The sequence below is a fragment of the Haemaphysalis longicornis genome, unplaced genomic scaffold (genome assembly GCF_048455015.1).
Source record: "Haemaphysalis longicornis isolate Haplotype H1 unplaced genomic scaffold, Haemaphysalis longicornis Haplotype H1 scaffold_12, whole genome shotgun sequence".
In the NCBI taxonomy this organism is placed as follows: Eukaryota; Metazoa; Arthropoda; class Arachnida; order Ixodida; family Ixodidae; genus Haemaphysalis; species Haemaphysalis longicornis.
This window is the reverse complement of record NW_027526225.1, coordinates 12,571,069-12,590,404: the sequence shown is the minus strand read 5'-3', so window position 1 is coordinate 12,590,404 and position 19,336 is coordinate 12,571,069. Positions and strand designations below refer to the sequence as shown.

Below are 19,336 nucleotides of genomic sequence, written 5' to 3'. Positions count from 1 at the left end.
TTGCAGACAGGCCTCGTACAAATTACGGTATGCAAATATGAATTATTTGATAATGAAACTTTGTAATGACGACCCTGATGTAATTTCAAGTGCCAAGAGTTGCTGGAATGTCGCAAGTTCAAACGGGCTGCTCGAGGCCTGTTTCGTTCCGCAGATGAGTCATCATTACAATGATGCAAGTTTGTATGTTCTAGTACTTCTTAAGCGCCATCTTTGTCGTAGTGTTTCCTTGTATTGGTTTATGCTACCTTAGCTCATGTGTGCTGTTACCAATATTTATTATGAAGTGATAGCTATATATTACGTTATACTACTGGTGTTGAAGTGAAATGTATTTTTTCCTAATGCTTCATATATCTGAAGACTTTGTATATTGTATGTTGTGTGCACTAGAGCAGCTTCTGTTCCTTCTCGAGCGAGGTGATGCACATATAGCCGGGAGGGTGTACCTTCTTTTGCTTTGCCTCGCCGTCATTTCGGCACTGGACTGCCCAAATAGGACCATAAATACAAATACAAACTAGGAGCCACGACCCACAGCCAGGCGCTTGAGAGAGGCCATCGGTGACACTCCGCCTATGTCCAAACTTGCAGGTTATATCAACGCTAAATTCTTGTAATTTGAGACTCCACCGAGCTAGGTGCCCACACGGGTCTTTGAGATTGACGAGCGACTATAACGAGCAAAGTGCAGTGACTACGAAGAAAGGGCGCCTATACGGATATAAATGGAGCATTGTGATCGCCCAAACGTCTGGGAGCTACCCTTTGTTCGTAATTCTGTATTCGCTTTCTATCGTGGAGAGCCGGCGGCTGGCATATGCTGTTACTCTCATCCCGACTTTGCCGTTGGATCAACACTGCACCAAGATCCTTGTTGCTAGCGCCAGTTTGAATCTCATTCGCAGCCTTCTGGTCGATGTGCTCCAAAAGTGCGCTCGTCTGTAGCGTTTTCTTCAATTATTCAAAGGCTTGCTGTTGGTCATGCGTACATTAAAATGCGACGTCTTCTTTTGTGAGGTTAGTTAGTGGTGCAGCTATACGGGAAAACCTGCGAATAAAATGGCGATATTAGGCACAGAGACTCAGGAACCTCCTGACGGGCCCAAATGTCTGGGAGCTACCCTTTGTTCGTAATTCTGTATTCGCTTTCTATCGTGGAGAGCCGGCGGCTGGCATATGCTGTTACTCTCATCCCCACTTTGCCGTTGGATCAACACTGCACCAAGATCCTTGTTGCTAGCGCCAGTTTGAATCTCATTCGCAGCCTTCTGGTCGATGTGCTCCAAAAGTGCGCTCGTCTGTAGCGTTTTCTTCAATTATTCAAAGGCTTGCTGTTGGTCATGCGTACATTAAAATGCGACGTCTTCTTTTGTGAGGTTAGTTAGTGGTGCAGCTATACGGGAAAACCTGCGAATAAAATGGCGATATTAGGCACAGAGACTCAGGAACCTCCTGACGGGCCCAAACGTCTGGGAGCTACCCTTTGTTCGTAATTCTGTATTCGCTTTCTATCGTGGAGAGCCGGCGGCTGGCATATGCTGTTACTCTCATCCCCACTTTGCCGTTGGATCAACACTGCACCAAGATCCTTGTTGCTAGCGCCAGTTTGAATCTCATTCGCAGCCTTCTGGTCGATGTGCTCCAAAAGTGCGCTCGTCTGTAGCGTTTTCTTCAATTATTCAAAGGCTTGCTGTTGGTCATGCGTACATTAATATGCGACGTATTCTTTTGTGAGGTTAATTAGTGGTGCAGCTATACGGGAAAACCTGCGAATAAAATGGCGATATTAGGCACAGAGACTCAGGAACCTCCTGACGGGCCCAAACGTCTGGGAGCTACCCTTTGTTCGTAATTCTGTATTCGCTTTCTATCGTGGAGAGCCGGCGGCTGGCATATGCTGTTACTCTCATCCCCACTTTGCCGTTGGATCAACACTGCACCAAGATCCTTGTTGCTAGCGCCAGTTTGAATCTCATTCGCAGACTTCTGGTCAATGTGCTCCAAAAGTGCGCTCGTCTGTAGCGTTTTCTTCAATTATACAAGGCTTGCTGTTGGTCATGCGTACATTAAAATGCGACGTCTTCTTTTGTGAGGTTAGTTAGTGGTGCAGCTATACGGGAAAACCTGCGAATAAAATGGCGATATTAGGCACGGAGACTCAGGAACCTCCTGACGGGCCCAAACGTCTGGGAGCTACCCTTTGTTCGTAATTCTGTATTCGCTTTCTATCGTGGAGAGCCGGCGGCTGGCATATGCTGTTACTCTCATCCCTACTTTGCCGTTGGATCAACACTGCACCAAGATCCTTGTTGCTAGCGCCAGTTTGAATCTCATTCGCAGACTTCTGGCCAATGTGCTCCAAAAGTGCGCTCGTCTGTAGCGTTTTCTTCAATTATTCAAAGGCTTGCTGTTGGTCATGCGTACATTAAAATGCGACGTCTTCTTTTGTGAGGTTAGTTAGTGGTGCAGCTATACGGGAAAACCTGCGAATAAAATGGCGATATTAGGCACAGAGACTCAGGAACCTCCTGACGGGCCCAAACGTCTGGGAGCTACCCTTTGTTCGTAATTCTGTATTCGCTTTCTATCGTGGAGAGCCGGCGGCTGGCATATGCTGTTACTCTCATCCCCACTTTGCCGTTGGATCAACACTGCACCAAGATCCTTGTTGCTAGCGCCAGTTTGAATCTCATTCGCAGACTTCTGGCCAATGTGCTCCAAAAGTGCGCTCGTCTGTAGCGTTTTCTTCAATTATTCAAAGGCTTGCTGTTGGTCATGCGTACATTAAAATGCGACGTCTTCTTTTGTGAGGTTAGTTAGTGGTGCAGCTATACGGGAAAACCTGCGAATAAAATGGCGATATTAGGCACGGAGACTCAGGAACCTCCTGACGGGCCCAAACGTCTGGGAGCTACCCTTTGTTCGTAATTCTGTATTCGCTTTCTATCGTGGAGAGCCGGCGGCTGGCATATGCTGTTACTCTCATCCCTACTTTGCCGTTGGATCAACACTGCACCAAGATCCTTGTTGCTAGCGCCAGTTTGAATCTCATTCGCAGACTTCTGGCCAATGTGCTCCAAAAGTGCGCTCGTCTGTAGCGTTTTCTTCAATTATTCAAAGGCTTGCTGTTGGTCATGCGTACATTAAAATGCGACGTCTTCTTTTGTGAGGTTAGTTAGTGGTGCAGCTATACGGGAAAACCTGCGAATAAAATGGCGATATTAGGCACAGAGACTCAGGAACCTCCTGACGGGCCCAAACGTCTGGGAGCTACCCTTTGTTCGTAATTCTGTATTCGCTTTCTATCGTGGAGAGCCGGCGGCTGGCATATGCTGTTACTCTCATACCCACTTTGCCGTTGGATCAACACTGCACCAAGATCCTTGTTGCTAGCGCCAGTTTGAATCTCATTCGCAGACTTCTGGCCAATGTGCTCCAAAAGTGCGCTCGTCTGTAGCGTTTTCTTCAATTATTCAAAGGCTTGCTGTTGGTCATGCGTACATTAAAATGCGACGTCTTCTTTTGTGAGGTTAGTTAGTGGTGCAGCTATACGGGAAAACCTGCGAATAAAATGGCGATATTAGGCACGGAGACTCAGGAACCTCCTGACGGGCCCAAACGTCTGGGAGCTACCCTTTGTTCGTAATTCTGTATTCGCTTTCTATCGTGGAGAGCCGGCGGCTGGCATATGCTGTTACTCTCATCCCTACTTTGCCGTTGGATCAACACTGCACCAAGATCCTTGTTGCTAGCGCCAGTTTGAATCTCATTCGCAGACTTCTGGCCAATGTGCTCCAAAAGTGCGCTCGTCTGTAGCGTTTTCTTCAATTATTCAAAGGCTTGCTGTTGGTCATGCGTACATTAAAATGCGACGTCTTCTTTTGTGAGGTTAGTTAGTGGTGCAGCTATACGGGAAAACCTGCGAATAAAATGGCGATATTAGGCACAGAGACTCAGGAACCTCCTGACGGGCCCAAACGTCTGGGAGCTACCCTTTGTTCGTAATTCTGTATTCGCTTTCTATCGTGGAGAGCCGGCGGCTGGCATATGCTGTTACTCTCATCCCCACTTTGCCGTTGGATCAACACTGCACCAAGATCCTTGTTGCTAGCGCCAGTTTGAATCTCATTCGCAGACTTCTGGTCAATGTGCTCCAAAAGTGCGCTCGTCTGTAGCGTTTTCTTCAATTATACAAGGCTTGCTGTTGGTCATGCGTACATTAAAATGCGACGTCTTCTTTTGTGAGGTTAGTTAGTGGTGCAGCTATACGGGAAAACCTGCGAATAAAATGGCGATATTAGGCACGGAGACTCAGGAACCTCCTGACGGGCCCAAACGTCTGGGAGCTACCCTTTGTTCGTAATTCTGTATTCGCTTTCTATCGTGGAGAGCCGGCGGCTGGCATATGCTGTTACTCTCATCCCTACTTTGCCGTTGGATCAACACTGCACCAAGATCCTTGTTGCTAGCGCCAGTTTGAATCTCATTCGCAGACTTCTGGCCAATGTGCTCCAAAAGTGCGCTCGTCTGTAGCGTTTTCTTCAATTATTCAAAGGCTTGCTGTTGGTCATGCGTACATTAAAATGCGACGTCTTCTTTTGTGAGGTTAGTTAGTGGTGCAGCTATACGGGAAAACCTGCGAATAAAATGGCGATATTAGGCACAGAGACTCAGGAACCTCCTGACGGGCCCAAACGTCTGGGAGCTACCCTTTGTTCGTAATTCTGTATTCGCTTTCTATCGTGGAGAGCCGGCGGCTGGCATATGCGGTTACTCTCATCCCCACTTTGCTGTTGGATCACCACTGCACCAAGATCCTTGTTGCTAGCGCCAGTTTGAATCTCAATCGCAGACTTCTGGTCAATGTGCTCCAAAAGTGCGCTCGTCTGTAGCGTTTTCTTCAATTATTCAAAGGCTTGCTGTTGGTCATGCGTACATTAAAATGCGACGTCTTCTTTTGTGAGGTTAGTTAGTGGTGCAGCTATACGGGGAAACCTGCGAATAAAATGGCGATATTAGGCACAGAGACTCAGGAACCTCCAGACGGGCCCAAACGTCTGGGAGCTACCCTTTGTTCGTAATTCTGTATTCGCTTTCTATCGTGGAGAGCCGGCGGCTGGCATATGCTGTTACTCTCATCCCCACTTTGCCGTTGGATCAACACTGCACCAAGATCCTTGTTGCTAGCGCCAGTTTGAATCTCATTCGCAGACTTCTGGTCAATGTGCTCCAAAAGTGTGCTCGTCTGTAGCGTTTTCTTCAATTATTCAAAGGCTTGCTGTTGGTCATGCGTACATTAAAATGCGACGTCTTCTTTTGTGAGGTTAGTTAGTGGTGCAGCTATGCGGGAAAACTTGCGAATAAAATGGCGATATTAGGCACAGAGACTCAGGAACCTCCTGACGGGCCCAAACGTCTGGGAGCTACCCTTTGTTCGTAATTATGTATTCGCTTTCTATCGTGGAGAGCCGGCGGCTGGCATATGCTGTTACTCTCATCTCCACTTTGCTGTTGGATCAACACTGCACCAAGATCCTTGTTGCTAGCGCCAGTTTGAATCTCATTCGCAGACTTCTGGTCAATGTGCTCCAAAATGCGCTCGTCTGTAGCGTTTTCTTCAATTATTCAAAGGCTTGCTGTTGGTCATGCGTACATTAAAATGCGACGTCTTCTTTTGTGAGGTTAGTTAGTGGTTCAGCTATACGGGAAAACCTGCGAATAAAATGGCGATATTAGGCACAGAGACTCAGGAACCTCCTGACGGGCCCAAACGTCTGGGAGCTACCCTTTGTTCGTAATTATGTATTCGCTTTCTATCGTGGAGAGCCGGCGGCTGGCATATGCTGTTACTCTCATCCCCACTTTGCTGTTGGATCAACACTGCACCAAGATCCTTGTTGCTAGCGCCAGTTTGAATCTCATTCGCAGACTTCTGGTCAATGTGCTCCAAAAGTGCGCTCGTCTGTAGCGTTTTCTTCAATTATTCAAAGGCTTGCTGTTGGTCATGCGTACATTAAAATGCGACGTCTTCTTTTGTGAGGTTAGTTAGTGGTTCAGCTATACGGGAAAACCTGCGAATAAAATGGCGATATTAGGCACAGAGACTCAGGAACCTCCTGACGGGCCCAAACGTCTGGGAGCTACCCTTTGTTCGTAATTCTGTATTCGCTTTCTATCGTGGAGAGCCGGCGGCTGGCATATGCTGTTACTCTCATCCCCACTTTGCCGTTGGATCAACACTGCACCAAGATCCTTGTTGCTAGCGCCAGTTTGAATCTCATTCGCAGACTTCTGGTCAATGTGCTCCAAAAGTGCGCTCGTCTGTAGCGTTTTCTTCAATTATTCAAAGGCTTGCTGTTGGTCATGCGTACATTAAAATGCGACGTCTTCTTTTGTGAGGTTAGTTAGTGGTGCAGCTATACGGGAAAACCTGCGAATAAAATGGCGATATTAGGCACAGAGACTCAGGAACCTCCTGACGGGCCCAAACGTCTGGGAGCTACCCTTTGTTCGTAATTCTGTATTCGCTTTCTATCGTGGAGAGCCGGCGGCTGGCATATGCTGTTACTCTCATCCCCACTTTGCCGTTGGATCAACACTGCACCAAGATCCTTGTTGCTAGCGCCAGTTTGAATCTCATTCGCAGACTTCTGGTCAATGTGCTCCAAAAGTGCGCTCGTCTGTAGCGTTTTCTTCAATTATTCAAAGGCTTGCTGTTGGTCATGCGTACATTAAAATGCGACGTCTTCTTTTGTGAGGTTAGTTAGTGGTGCAGCTATACGGGAAAACCTGCGAATAAAATGGCGATATTAGGCACAGAGACTCAGGAACCTCCTGACGGGCCCAAACGTCTGGGAGCTACCCTTTGTTCGTAATTCTGTATTCGCTTTCTATCGTGGAGAGCCGGCGGCTGGCATATGCTGTTACTCTCATCCCCACTTTGCCGTTGGATCAACACTGCACCAAGATCCTTGTTGCTAGCGCCAGTTTGAATCTCATTCGCAGACTTCTGGTCAATGTGCTCCAAAAGTGCGCTCGTCTGTAGCGTTTTCTTCAATTATTCAAAGGCTTGCTGTTGGTCATGCGTACATTAAAATGCGACGTCTTCTTTTGTGAGGTTAGTTAGTGGTGCAGCTATACGGGAAAACCTGCGAATAAAATGGCGATATTAGGCACAGAGACTCAGGAACCTCCTGACGGGCCCAAACGTCTGGGAGCTACCCTTTGTTCGTAATTCTGTATTCGCTTTCTATCGTGGAGAGCCGGCGGCTGGCATATGCTGTTACTCTCATCCCCACTTTGCCGTTGGATCAACACTGCACCAAGATCCTTGTTGCTAGCGCCAGTTTGAATCTCATTCGCAGACTTCTGGTCAATGTGCTCCAAAAGTGCGCTCGTCTGTAGCGTTTTCTTCAATTATTCAAAGGCTTGCTGTTGGTCATGCGTACATTAAAATGCGACGTCTTCTTTTGTGAGGTTAGTTAGTGGTGCAGCTATACGGGAAAACCTGCGAATAAAATGGCGATATTAGGCACAGAGACTCAGGAACCTCCTGACGGGCTTTTTGTCGAACGACGTCGGGAAAGTGTTCATTGATACAGCATGACCCATGTATGTTAGCTGGTAGTTCGGAAATGGGCACTCTTTTCATTGTGAGCATGAAGGCAGCATTTTGTAGAACTAGCAGTAAGTTCGTTCATCAGCGTAAGTGCTTGTTGAATGTGTCAGCACAAATGATGACCTCAGCGAGGTAAACAGCAGACGACTGCCGTTTCGGATTGGCTCACTGACTCACTGAAATGTTGCAGCAGAGGTACACATCCCGAACAGCATCGCTTAGAATTCGTATAGGCAGCCTTCTCTCTGTCGCTAACCAAACTCAATTTGCCAGCAGGTATTTTTATGTCTATCGACGAGAATTAATGGGACTGCCTGAGCAGCGGGATTAAACGTCCTTGTAAGCGATTAACCCTGGGGACGAGTTCGCATTACAGAACGCCTTGAGTGCGTCCATGTTCTTGGGATCTGTTCCCCAGGCAAAGATAATCGTCAGGGTATGAGCTCGTCAGTGCTCTCTCGCAGTGCTCAGAGGAGGGGGAGGGCACGAGGGGTATTGGGGGGGGGGGGGTTCTTGACACAGCACCACATAATCTTGTATATGCTTCCCGGAGCCTAACAAGTGAAATTTCGAGGAGTATATGGGGAGGGCCAGAATGTGGGGTATAATGGCGTTGGGAAATGGGTTCGTTTGGATGTCGCGGAGACCGCGTGTCGGCCGCAGATTACGTAGTAGGAGGGCTATGCCAATGGACTTGCGAATCTCACCGGGAAGCTGAGTCACATCGGCCTGGGACAGCGCAGGCACCGATGCGACAGAATGTCTGTACCAGTAGCGGTAGAGCTGAGATGTAAGGGGCCGTTGAAGGGTGTCATCAATGCGTGGAATAGAATAAACGTCTTTCTAGGTTACCTCTTTGTACCGTCGGTACTACACCCGAAACCGCAGTGTTCCGTCTTTCTTTCTCCCCAGCATGACTGGCGCGTTTCAGATGCTTTCCGACGGTTGATTAACGTAGTCCTAAAGCATGTCGCCCACTTAATTGTGGATGACGTGTATCTCGCAGGGATGTGTGGCGGCGTCGGTAAGAATCCTGTGCTCCGCGACAGTGTTCCCTTTTAACGAGGTAAGGATACCGAAGCAGCAACGCAAGTCGTGAAGCAGCTGCAATAGCTAATCTGTCGCTATGGTAAGAGCCTCGGGTCGACGTCTACGTCAAACGGCACAGCTGTGCGCAGTTCAACTGCATTTTCTAGGAACGTTTATTTTGCCACAGGGCATATATACGGGAGTATGAGTTGATAGTGATTAGCATTCTTCTGGAAGTTATATTAGCAATACATGTGCCATAAGGTTGGGCTCCCATTCTTGTTGGGCTATAGCCATTCCCTTCGTGAAATGCGGTGCCTCGTCCTTGAAGTTCATAACGAAAACTTCACGCCCATCGCGAAGCTGCGCTGGGCCATGCGCAAAGCCTTTTTTCTAAGACGCGATGAACACTGTCCTTAAGCACAACCTGTCCTGTGGTTGGTATGTAGAAACACGCTGGGACGCCGAGGCAGCTTCACCTGATCTGGTACGACACTTGCGGGTGCGGACATTAACGAAGGAGAACTTGCAGGAGCGGCAGGTTTCCAGAGTGTCAGCCAGTTTTCACTCAAGTCGATGATGGCGCAATATTCAGTTATACAATAATGACATTCCTTATCAGTTCTCCACAAAGACAAATTTCACAGGGCGTGAGAAATGTTGACATGAGTGGTGCACCGGCACCGACCGGTTGCCGTCATGGTCTGTCCTCCGGCGGTGGATATATCGGGACCATGCCACAACATCGTCATGTTTGGCAATGTCCCCTCAGCAATCGTTCGCCAATGGACGTGCAGCAGTTGACCATCGGGGACGTTCAGGTTGTAGCTAACTAAAATACAGAGATTTTGTCGTCCCGATGGCGTAGTTTTCTGTCAATCATAGGGCCGAAACACGGGAATAACGAAAAACCATGAAGTCACTCATGGCGCATTGAGGAAGGACCATTTAATACCAGGGCCGCAATACCACGGGGGCGGGGGGAAGTGGCACGGTACAAGACACGGTCAGTAAACACAAGACTTACTAACGACGCCGTATCGGTACGGATTCACGATTAAGCAGTGGAAGAGGATTTTCCTTTTGTGGTAAGCGACCCCAGACTCCACACGATTACTCATGTACACGGCTGCAGCCGTCGTCAAGCACTTATGGCCCGTACAGTGACTGCGCTGAATCGGTTGGTCAAACGCTGAAGCTAAAGCTCAGGAGCGGAGAATAAGGAGCACAGTGGCTTAATCACTTTCATATATTTTAGTGCCAGTTTAGGTTTATCCAGGCCAAGGTTCGTCAACACCTACAGTGCCACCTAGGAAAGCCTACGAGGCTAAGCGCAACGAGTCTGAACGTAGCCCTTTTGCTTCCTCCCGACGGTCACGTGCGGCCTCCGGCTTCTGCAGTCATAGCGAGATTGCGGAAGAGTGTTTCTTAGTACGTGGCATGGTAGAAATTGCAAACGAACTAAAAGTAACCCAAGCCACGCTCAGAGAGACGTCGCCAGCAGGAGCACCGATAACATGCGTTGTTTCAAATACAGAATTTTCAGTTGTAAATGCGCCTGGTTGCAAAGTCACCTACACTATTATTGGGTCGTGGGGATCACAAAGCGTATGTAATAACAAACTCTAAATTAAACCCGAAGATTCCTTAGATCGGGGCTGATCGGCACAAAACGGGCCATGACATCATGACCCCTTCGAAGCAGAAAACTGTTCAGCCGAAAAAGGTCGCCCGAAGAAGAACCTGATAGCGACAACGGAGAGCTCGGCATATTTATAACAACATGGACGGCTGCAGCGAGAGGTCCAAGGAGGCGAAAAGCACTCTGATGCAGCGCGAGGTAATGAGAAACGTTTGGGAAAAGATTATGCAGCCTGCAGGAGGATCTCAAATCGGACGAACCGACCGAAACTTCTGTTTGCAAGAGAGAAAGAACTGGCTGTGCCCGTCGCGGATAGGCAGGATGCTGAAAGAACTGGGAAATACAAAATGCCACCGACAAAAGGTTTATCGCCGAAGAAATCAATCTCCCGTGGACTTGCAGCTGCTGGTAAACGGCAACGGGAAGAAACGTTAACGACCGCCGCAAAACTTCTTAGTGTAGCTACCGCAAACGCCGAGATTCGACAGTATTGATGGCATAGATTTTTAACACGAAAGTGTTTCATGCCGGGGTAGAAACCTCACGGACTTCATATCGGCCACGGAAATGACATCAGCAAAAAAAGTTCCATAGCCGCGGCGGCAATAGGTTTCGAGCCCGCGATCACTCTGGCCGCAAAGGGAGGTGTGAAGCGCTCTACCGACTGAGCCATGAAGTCATGCCCGGAAAGCTGTACGAACACGCCGGATGTCCTTCCTTCTAACTTGTCCATTCAGATGGTTCTGACGTGGAGTAGAGGTGACGGGAAGGAGTGCATCATTACGCTAAGGAGCGCCGATAGTTGGCGCCTCAATAGGGCAGCGTGTAGAAGCGGAAGCTGCTGTGTTTATCCGTGCGCCGCCTACGTGGAATGCCTCCGCCGCGTTCCAAAAGCTGAGCTTGTCGCAACGCAATCGCTTGGCGTACTTGCCATGAAGCAGGACCAATGTGGTCGCAGCTTTGCCGAAGCGACGCGCCAGCATGACGTCGCTCGCCAATCACACCCACAAGACTGCTGCCGACCCGCAAATCCTGCTGCTTTCGCTGTAGCGTACTTTGACTTATTTCGTTCCAAACGATTTTGTTCGCAGGGTTTGCGAGCGCAAGGTCTTCAATAAGATTTACGCAATGCTCCGGCGCATGTAATCCAGTGTCTAATGTTGATGCGTCTAACGGCACCATACCCACGAAATATAAACAGCGATACGAAATTCGCTAAATGAGTGCATTTCACTGTCCCATTCTGCAGAAAATTGGTAAAAAAAGTGGCTCAGCAACGTAGCGAATTCCTTATATCGAGGTTAAGCATCGCAACGCCTTCGTTACAGGCCTGCCGGAAACACATGGGCTTCAATGGGGGTGGCACTAGGTAATTGACAAACTTCGTTCAATCCAGGAGTTCGTTACATAGAGGTTCGTTACATCCAGGTTTACCTGAGGTTGCTGGATGGCGAAATATGTAACGTGGCCTCGATTTAATATCTCAAACAGTGCTCATCTTTGTGGGAGGTCATAAGGATTCCCAGGTGCGTTGTCTGGTGTGACTGAATGTGTGACTGACCGCCAGCCACGTTGCCTAGGGAGCTTACGAGCAGCCACAGAAGCGTTTAGGTGGCGCAGCAGGGATGTTGCGGCGGAGTTGCATTCTGGCCCCGCAGTTACTGGTCAAGGTAGTTCATTGTTGATTGTGCTTGCTTAACATGAATACTGGAATGCATATACGTTGCCAAATAGCCGAATAGTTTGCAGGTGAGCTGCTCAGTAGGTACCCCCGTGTGAGCATAGCCTATTGGGATCAGCCGCAAAAAATGTTTGATATTATTTCAGTTTCACTTCAGTTTCAGTTTATTGTCAATGTGAAAGTAAAGTGTGTAAAAATACATGTAGAGGAAGGCATATGTACATGCAGGGTGTATGTCTGACAAGAGCCGCAAAAACAATGCAATAGCCTAGAGAATGGAATTAGGAAACAAAAGTAGACGGCTGCCTGCCTGAGCTTTGTTCACTGTCTCGTTTCTTGCGGCATTTCTTGGACAGCCCAGAAGTAGCTTGGTTAATGCTTGTGCGTTATCTCTTGGTGACCGTTACTACTGAAACCTTAATCATAACATAGTGCTTAAATACTGTTAATTTTTCGAAAAGATAAGCCTTACTTCCTATTGGATCAGGAATGAATTATTTCACGCCCGTTTGGTTTTCGCAGGCAACCAGGGACAATTGCAGCCTGCGAGCTACGAGTTTGAAGGCTGCCCTACCGTGTCCACTGTGCCTGCAAGTTTAAAAGAAGAATCAGAGGTACGTAAGCGACTAGAAGGCGACAGGTAACCGCCTTCCATTCAGACTGTAAGTGCCCCTCCTTCCCCAATAGAGGCAGTAATTAAAATAATGGTGCCTTGTACCTCCAATTCAGTTGGTATGAAAAACACAGAAAATAGTAGTACTAGCCCGGTGGATTCGTACCACGTATGCGGCCACACGTGCGCACATGCACAACCAAGGTCTGCCGACGGTACGGGGGGATATTTAAGCCCTGCTATTTAATGTACAAGTGCCGAATACAGGTCGCCGCGAGACCGGCTCACGCTTCAAGCGTCCTTGCTTGGGCTTTTTCGGGTACCACTGTACAAGCCCGCCGAACGGGATATGACTATGAATTGTGCTACTCTTTGTTCCGCGCGCGCGCTCACAATTTTGCAGCCATTACCTATTTTAAGGTGACGCCATCCTAATTAAGTAAAGGTGACGACAAAATTTGACATTTGTGGAATAGGTTTGGCATATGTACTTGAAAAATGTCCCAAGGCGACGAGGACCCTACGTTGGCGCGGTGGGTTCAACGATTTAGTTGAGCAGTGAAGCGTGCCCTGGAACTCTGTACGGGCCATAATATTTGGCGACAAGGTATGAAACAGGACGAGGTGCGGGAAGGGCATGCAAAATGATGCAAGTGAGTCGGGGTAATCCCCCGACTGAAGATGCAATGGCAGCGGCAAGACTTCTGGCTCTGTATAGATCGGCACACAAAAAAAATTCCCCCGCATTTCCCCGAGGGGGAGAATGTGAAAGTGCGAATGCACGGTTGTCGGCCCGCTTGCGGCGCTTGCGCTCGGCCCCCGCAGCCCACCGCCTCGCCGCCTTCTCTTCCATCTCTTCCATCGGGTTTGTAGTATCACGTGTACACCACGCAGTTATCAAGCCGCTATAACGCCGCTGAGTCGCCAACGCACGCCGCTGACGACGTAGTTTGAATGCGTTAAAGATATAAGGCGCGTTACTCACACTGATATCAGCGTGGCGTCCGTGGCTTAGTCGGTAGCTCGTCGCGCTGCGGCCGCAAAGTCCTCGGATCGAAACCTGGCGCCGGATGCTGTTTCTTTTTTAAATATAGAGGAGCACTGCGGACGCCGCCGCCGACGCCGCCGCCGCCGCCGGCGGTGGATGGTTTGGGGTCGCTTATAAAGTGCATTCGCACTTAAAATGAACGGGCAAGTTGACGGGGTTCTTCGGTATAACGGACAGGCTTCAAAAAGGTGTTGAGATTTTGTACCTTTAGAATAACAAGGGAAATCGTTTTTGTCCTTATAGGAACGATCACATCCACACAGCGAGGAAAAGGTGAGAATCTCGTGTGCTTCAGAAAGGCTGCCGCGTACAGCCAGCGCTTCTGCGTGTTGTGCGCCTTGTTCACCTTCGTCTTTCTAGTGATTGAGTGTGATGGGCATCGGTGTAGGCTGTGCCACTACTTATATTTAGTCTTGTAGCTTTATGAAAATTTGGTCTTGCAAAAACGAAATGTGCAGTTTTCAATCCCGCCTTCAACGTACACGAAAGAAGAGGTTGCAGTGTGCACCCCAAGATAGTTGAATGTGGTTGCCTCGCAGCGGTCAGGGCAGCTTCGAGACGTGTAGGTTTATGTGTAAAAGAGGGGTGTTATTCCAGAAGGCCCGAGATGGAGCGGAACTCGGGTAACACGAGTTCTAGCGACGCCCACATAACATGGTGATGATATTTCGAGGCGGAGATCAGGCGGTTTCAAAATGCGATCCATGCAATTTGGGTGGGAAGAAAGCGACTTCATTACAAATCGCATCTGAGGGCGCAGCCACTAGTGGTAACAACACGGCCCTAAAAACAGAAAAATCTCAGTCAGTTTCCAAGTTCTCCGGGCATTCAGCACTCTGCACAACAAATGTCCGTGGTGGTGAAACAAGCTACTGCAAAAGCAATCCACCAAAAGTTCACAGGTGCTCACAGGAAGAGTTGAGATACTAGCTGAGACTAAATATGGCACAATAGTTAAGCTCAGGATGTTGTTCCTGACCACTATGAAGTGCGTGGACCAGCGTAAGAGAAAGGCTTCGTCGTCTAGAGCTGCCAACTCGTTCTCCAAGTGACTCAGAAGGATCGACCGCAGACACCCCAGCAGTGGAAACATCGCCCGTTACGTTCGGGCGTGAAGACACGGGGCACAACGATTTCGCCACAAATTTCACCACACAAAAGCACCAGCACACATCAGGAAGTTCACCAAAACGTTAATTGAACATGTGCTCATTCGAAGTTTGAGTCTAAATAACCTGCTTAACACAGTCCAAAACGTTGCCGCAACACGGCACTGAAACAAGGCATGTCCCGATGTTTCAGTGCACCCAGAGTTCGGGCACCGTGAGGAACCCACAACGCCGAATCTCGCCAGACGGTCACACGTCGGAAGAACTTCCTCGCCACGCACCTATCCGAAATCCCGATGATCAGCCGGAAGGGCTGCCGAAGTCAGCTGATGCCAACGGATTCCGCGTGATCTTGCTGCCTTGTGATTGCCCAACTGGTTTATTGCCAATTTTTCTCCCAATTCGATTGCCGTGCTTTTCCTAAAATTTTGGCTTGGCAAGGTAGACTGGACCTTTCTCAGTGTTTTGACGGAAGCATAAAAATGGCTTCAATCCACGCTGTGAAGGTGGTTCGAAAGGAAAGCTGTGAACAACCCCCACAACAATTCCACATGCGACGCCACTTCAATTCACACACGTGGCTCTAGAAAGAGTGAAGCCAGAGTTTCTGCCAGCCGTTACCTAGGATTCGTGGGGGCGCCGTCCCGAACGCAGCAGCATCGGCTGCGGCCGGGCTCGAGCGGCGGACGCCGCGGCTGTAAGCCCGGCCGTGCGTCGGAAGAAAACGGAGAGGAGCGTCTTTCGAAGGGTGAGACAGCGGAACCTGGCCATTCTGATGTGCTAGGTCGGGGCTACAGTACCGCGTGACACAAACGCAGACACTGAAACAATCCGGCATGTGAGCTTAGTGATTCCGATTTATACAGATTTAAACTAAATAGTTTCGTAAGTTTGAGTATTGCGAGAAAGCTGATGGAACTTTTATAATCGCTATTTCAGAACCAGTCGCTTCATTCGTATATTTTAATACCTGTTAAAATATTACCGAACTGGCTTTCAGCAATTAGAAAACGCAGTCCCATTCATGGACGTACTTATCGGATTCTAAGCGCGACATTAATGAAATCAAGGTAAACGTAAGCGTCGGTAGTAGGCCAGATTTGATCGCTCATGCTTTTAACAGTATGTTTAATTCGTTATTTACACCTAGCAGTAATAGGCGCCCCTCAGATACGACTGATGCTTTGTCAGTGTGTGGAGATACTAAGGATATCGACATTTCCCGAGATGGAATTGTAGCGTTGTTACTGAAACTGGATACCAAAAATCTTGTGGTCCCGATGAAATACCCAATCAGTTCCTGAGGCGCTATTGCGAATGGATATCCCATTTCTTGTTGAGAATTTTTGCTGTGTCATTGCGTACCGGAGCTGTACCCGAAGCCTGCCTCCTTGCACGCATTGTACCTGTTTTCAAAGCGGGCAATAAGTTATTGCCGGAAAATTATAGACCAATTTCCATTACATGCGCAGCGTGCAAAATGTTAGAACATATAATATCGAAACATCTAGTTGAATACATTGAAACTAACAACTTATTCTACGGAAAACAGCATGGTTTCCGCCGACGCTTGTCGACAGTAACGCAGCTTTTTGAAGTGTCCCATGCGTTCGGCCTTGCAATTAATAACAAGGAGCAAATCGATGTCATAGCCATTGATTTTTCAAAGGCTTTTGATCGGGTGTGTCACACTAAACTTATTGAGAAATTATATAAACTTGGACTTAACAAGAAAATCGCGAAATGGATTCACGCGTACCTTACCGATAGAAAACAGTATGTCCAAATAGCTGGTGAACGATCATCTTTTTTGCCGGTTTTGTCGGGTGTGCCGCAAGGGTCGGTTTTAGGACCAATTTTGTTTCTTTTATATGTTAATGACATTGCTAATGACATTGATTCTAAGATTGAACTACGTTTATTTGCGGATGATTACCTCATTTATTTTCGCGTCAAGAATGTTCAAGATCAAGTGCTGTTAAACGAAAGCCTTCAAAAAATTTACGACTGGTGTGTTACATGGGACATGAAAATTAATTTTGATAAATCGGCTTACGTGACTTTATCTAGCAAGAAAACCCCGTTGCCTTTTACTTGCACAATAACTAAAATTCCACTTGAGCAAGCCAGTAAGCTTAAGTATCTCGGGGTCACAATAACGAACAATTTGAACTGGAATGAGCACATTGATAACATCTGCGGATCTGCTCAACGCAAACTCAGTCTGTTAAGGCGAAAGTTAAAAGATGCTACACCTGAGGTCAAGCTAAAGGCGTGCCAATCAATTATACGGCCGACACTGGAGTACGCTAGTATAGTGTGAGATGCGCACAAAGTGGGTTTGATAAACAAATTGGAACGGATTCAAAGGCTAGCCGTAAGGTTTATCTTCGGTGCGTACCGAAGAACGCAGTCTGTATCTGCACAATTATCTCGTGCCGCTTTGCCCGAACTCTCAGCGCGCAGAAAAAAAGCTAGGCTGAAATTCTTGTACCAACTGTATAATAATAAATTCAACTTGGATTCCAGGCTATACTTGTACCCCCCAGGGCGAGTGTCCCCACGAACAGGTCACTCTCATGCTGTGATGCCGTATGTGCCACGCGTTGATGTCTTCAACTTTTCTTTTCTTGTAAAAACTATAGTTGAGTGGAACAACCTTGATGCAGATGTATTTATTGACACACCCACGACTGAATCATTTGAGCGTAAGCTGTCATTGTGTGTTCTCTGAATGCGTTGCCTGTCTATCGCGGAACTGGTGTTACATGTTTGTGGAACAATATTTTCCTCCCACCTCTGTAACAGCCCTCAAGGGCTAACAGTATTCAATCAATCAATCAATCAACCTTTATTTTCGGTGCCCAGGAACAACCCTAGGGTCTTGGTACTGGTACACCATATACAAAACATACATAAAAACAAACTAAAATCAAGACAACACAACACCCAAAACCGTATGCATGAAAGAAACAATAAAGTAAAGATAGTTACAGTAACCTCAGAAAGCAAAACAGCCAAAAAAGAAAATAAAAGAAACAGGAGACCTAGCGTTGCAAGCCATGACACTCGGACAGCGAAATGTTCAAGGCACGTGAAAAACAGGAAATACTCACTGAACATGACAGAGATACGTAATACGCATAAAACGAAGGTTTCATAACAAAATGTTCGGAAGTTTCAACTTTGAAAGAAGCTCAGCATTACAAGCACTGGCACCCAAACCTACAGAAATTGAAGCAATGCCAAACCAGCAAATGTGAAAAACAAACAAACAAGAACATGATTTGCCTAAAATAAATACGGCACATAAATTTGCAATGACATAAAGGCACTTAAGCTACAACAGTTTTCAAGTCGTTTGAGAACAAAGAAAAAGAGCTCTGGAATATATCAAGACGATCAGAATATTCATTATATGCACATTGTAATCTGCAGATGGACGAGCGTCTTCTACTTAAAGCATCTGTTCTAAAAGTTCGAAATGTTCGGAAAAGTTTGTTCGGCAAGTTGACATTGATAAGTGTAACCAAGTAGTCACACAAAATATTCCCATGAAGAAGTCTATAAAGAAAGATAATATCAGCTCGCATTCGTCGACACCGAAGGGAAGGAAGATTTCTCAGAAAAGGCACGCTGCCGTTAGCGTCTTCTTGTACATGACGGAAACGGTGCCTAAAGATAGAAAGGAACTTATTTTGAACTGTTTCGATACGGTCACTATTGGACCTGCAAGTTCCATTCCAAACAACAGAGCCGTATTCGAGAAGAGGTAAGCAGAGAGCCGAATACAACTTGAAAAAAGGAAGAGGACCTTTAAACTCTCTAGAATATCTGCAAACAGCACCCAGACATCGAAGAGAGCGACGGGTAATTTGTGTAACGTGGGAAGAGAAAGTCAGAGAAGAATCAAATAGTACTCCCGTATTGGAAATCAATCAATCAATCAATCAATCAATCAATCAATCAATCAATCAATCATGTTTATTTACGTGCCCAGGAACAGCCAGAGGCCTGAGTGCTGGCGCACGGGTAGTTACATGAAAACAAAATACAAGAAACATATAACAAGAAACAAACAAGCGACAAGACACACAAATTGAAGTAGTGAAATGAGAAATAAAGCACAGGCGGAGCCTGGGTACAGGTAAAAAATAAAAAAGAAGATGCCTATGTTGCTCTGCCGGTCGTAAAGGCCACACGACAGGCAGAGCAACAAAGTTTGACAGTAATACAACAAAAACAACGGAGTGTAGAGACAAATGATAATACGAACAAATGACAGTAAACAGTTTCAAAAATAGGCAACTATCAGTTGGATAGACACAACCGCAGAGAAACCAAATTCCAGAAAAAAAAGAGCGACAGACATATCATAGGTGTTTAACATACTGTATTCAACAGCGCTGTACGGTAAATTGTAAAGGATTTCTGAAAGATGTCAAGGCGTTCAAAGAAGCGGTTGTAACAATTCTGTATTCTGTGCACAGGAGAATGATTGGAGTTGCGCGCAGCGGCCAAGAACGGGCGATGCGACCTGGTGGGCTTTTGTGGTACACTAAACTCTAAACAGTTAAGCAGGTCTGCGCAAGA

General features: G+C 47.2%; 1 protein-coding gene across 1 annotated transcript in view; it reads left to right on the top strand.

The window, feature by feature from the left end:
* LOC144161870 (uncharacterized) overlaps positions 1 to 19,336 on the top strand; it is a 212,942-nt gene that overhangs the window by 43,736 nt on the left and 149,870 nt on the right. Inside the window, exon 3 of the mRNA XM_077692447.1 lies at positions 12,496 to 12,587. Within this exon, the coding sequence (XP_077548573.1) occupies positions 12,496 to 12,587 (92 nt within the window). The remainder of the gene's footprint in view (positions 1 to 12,495; positions 12,588 to 19,336) is intronic.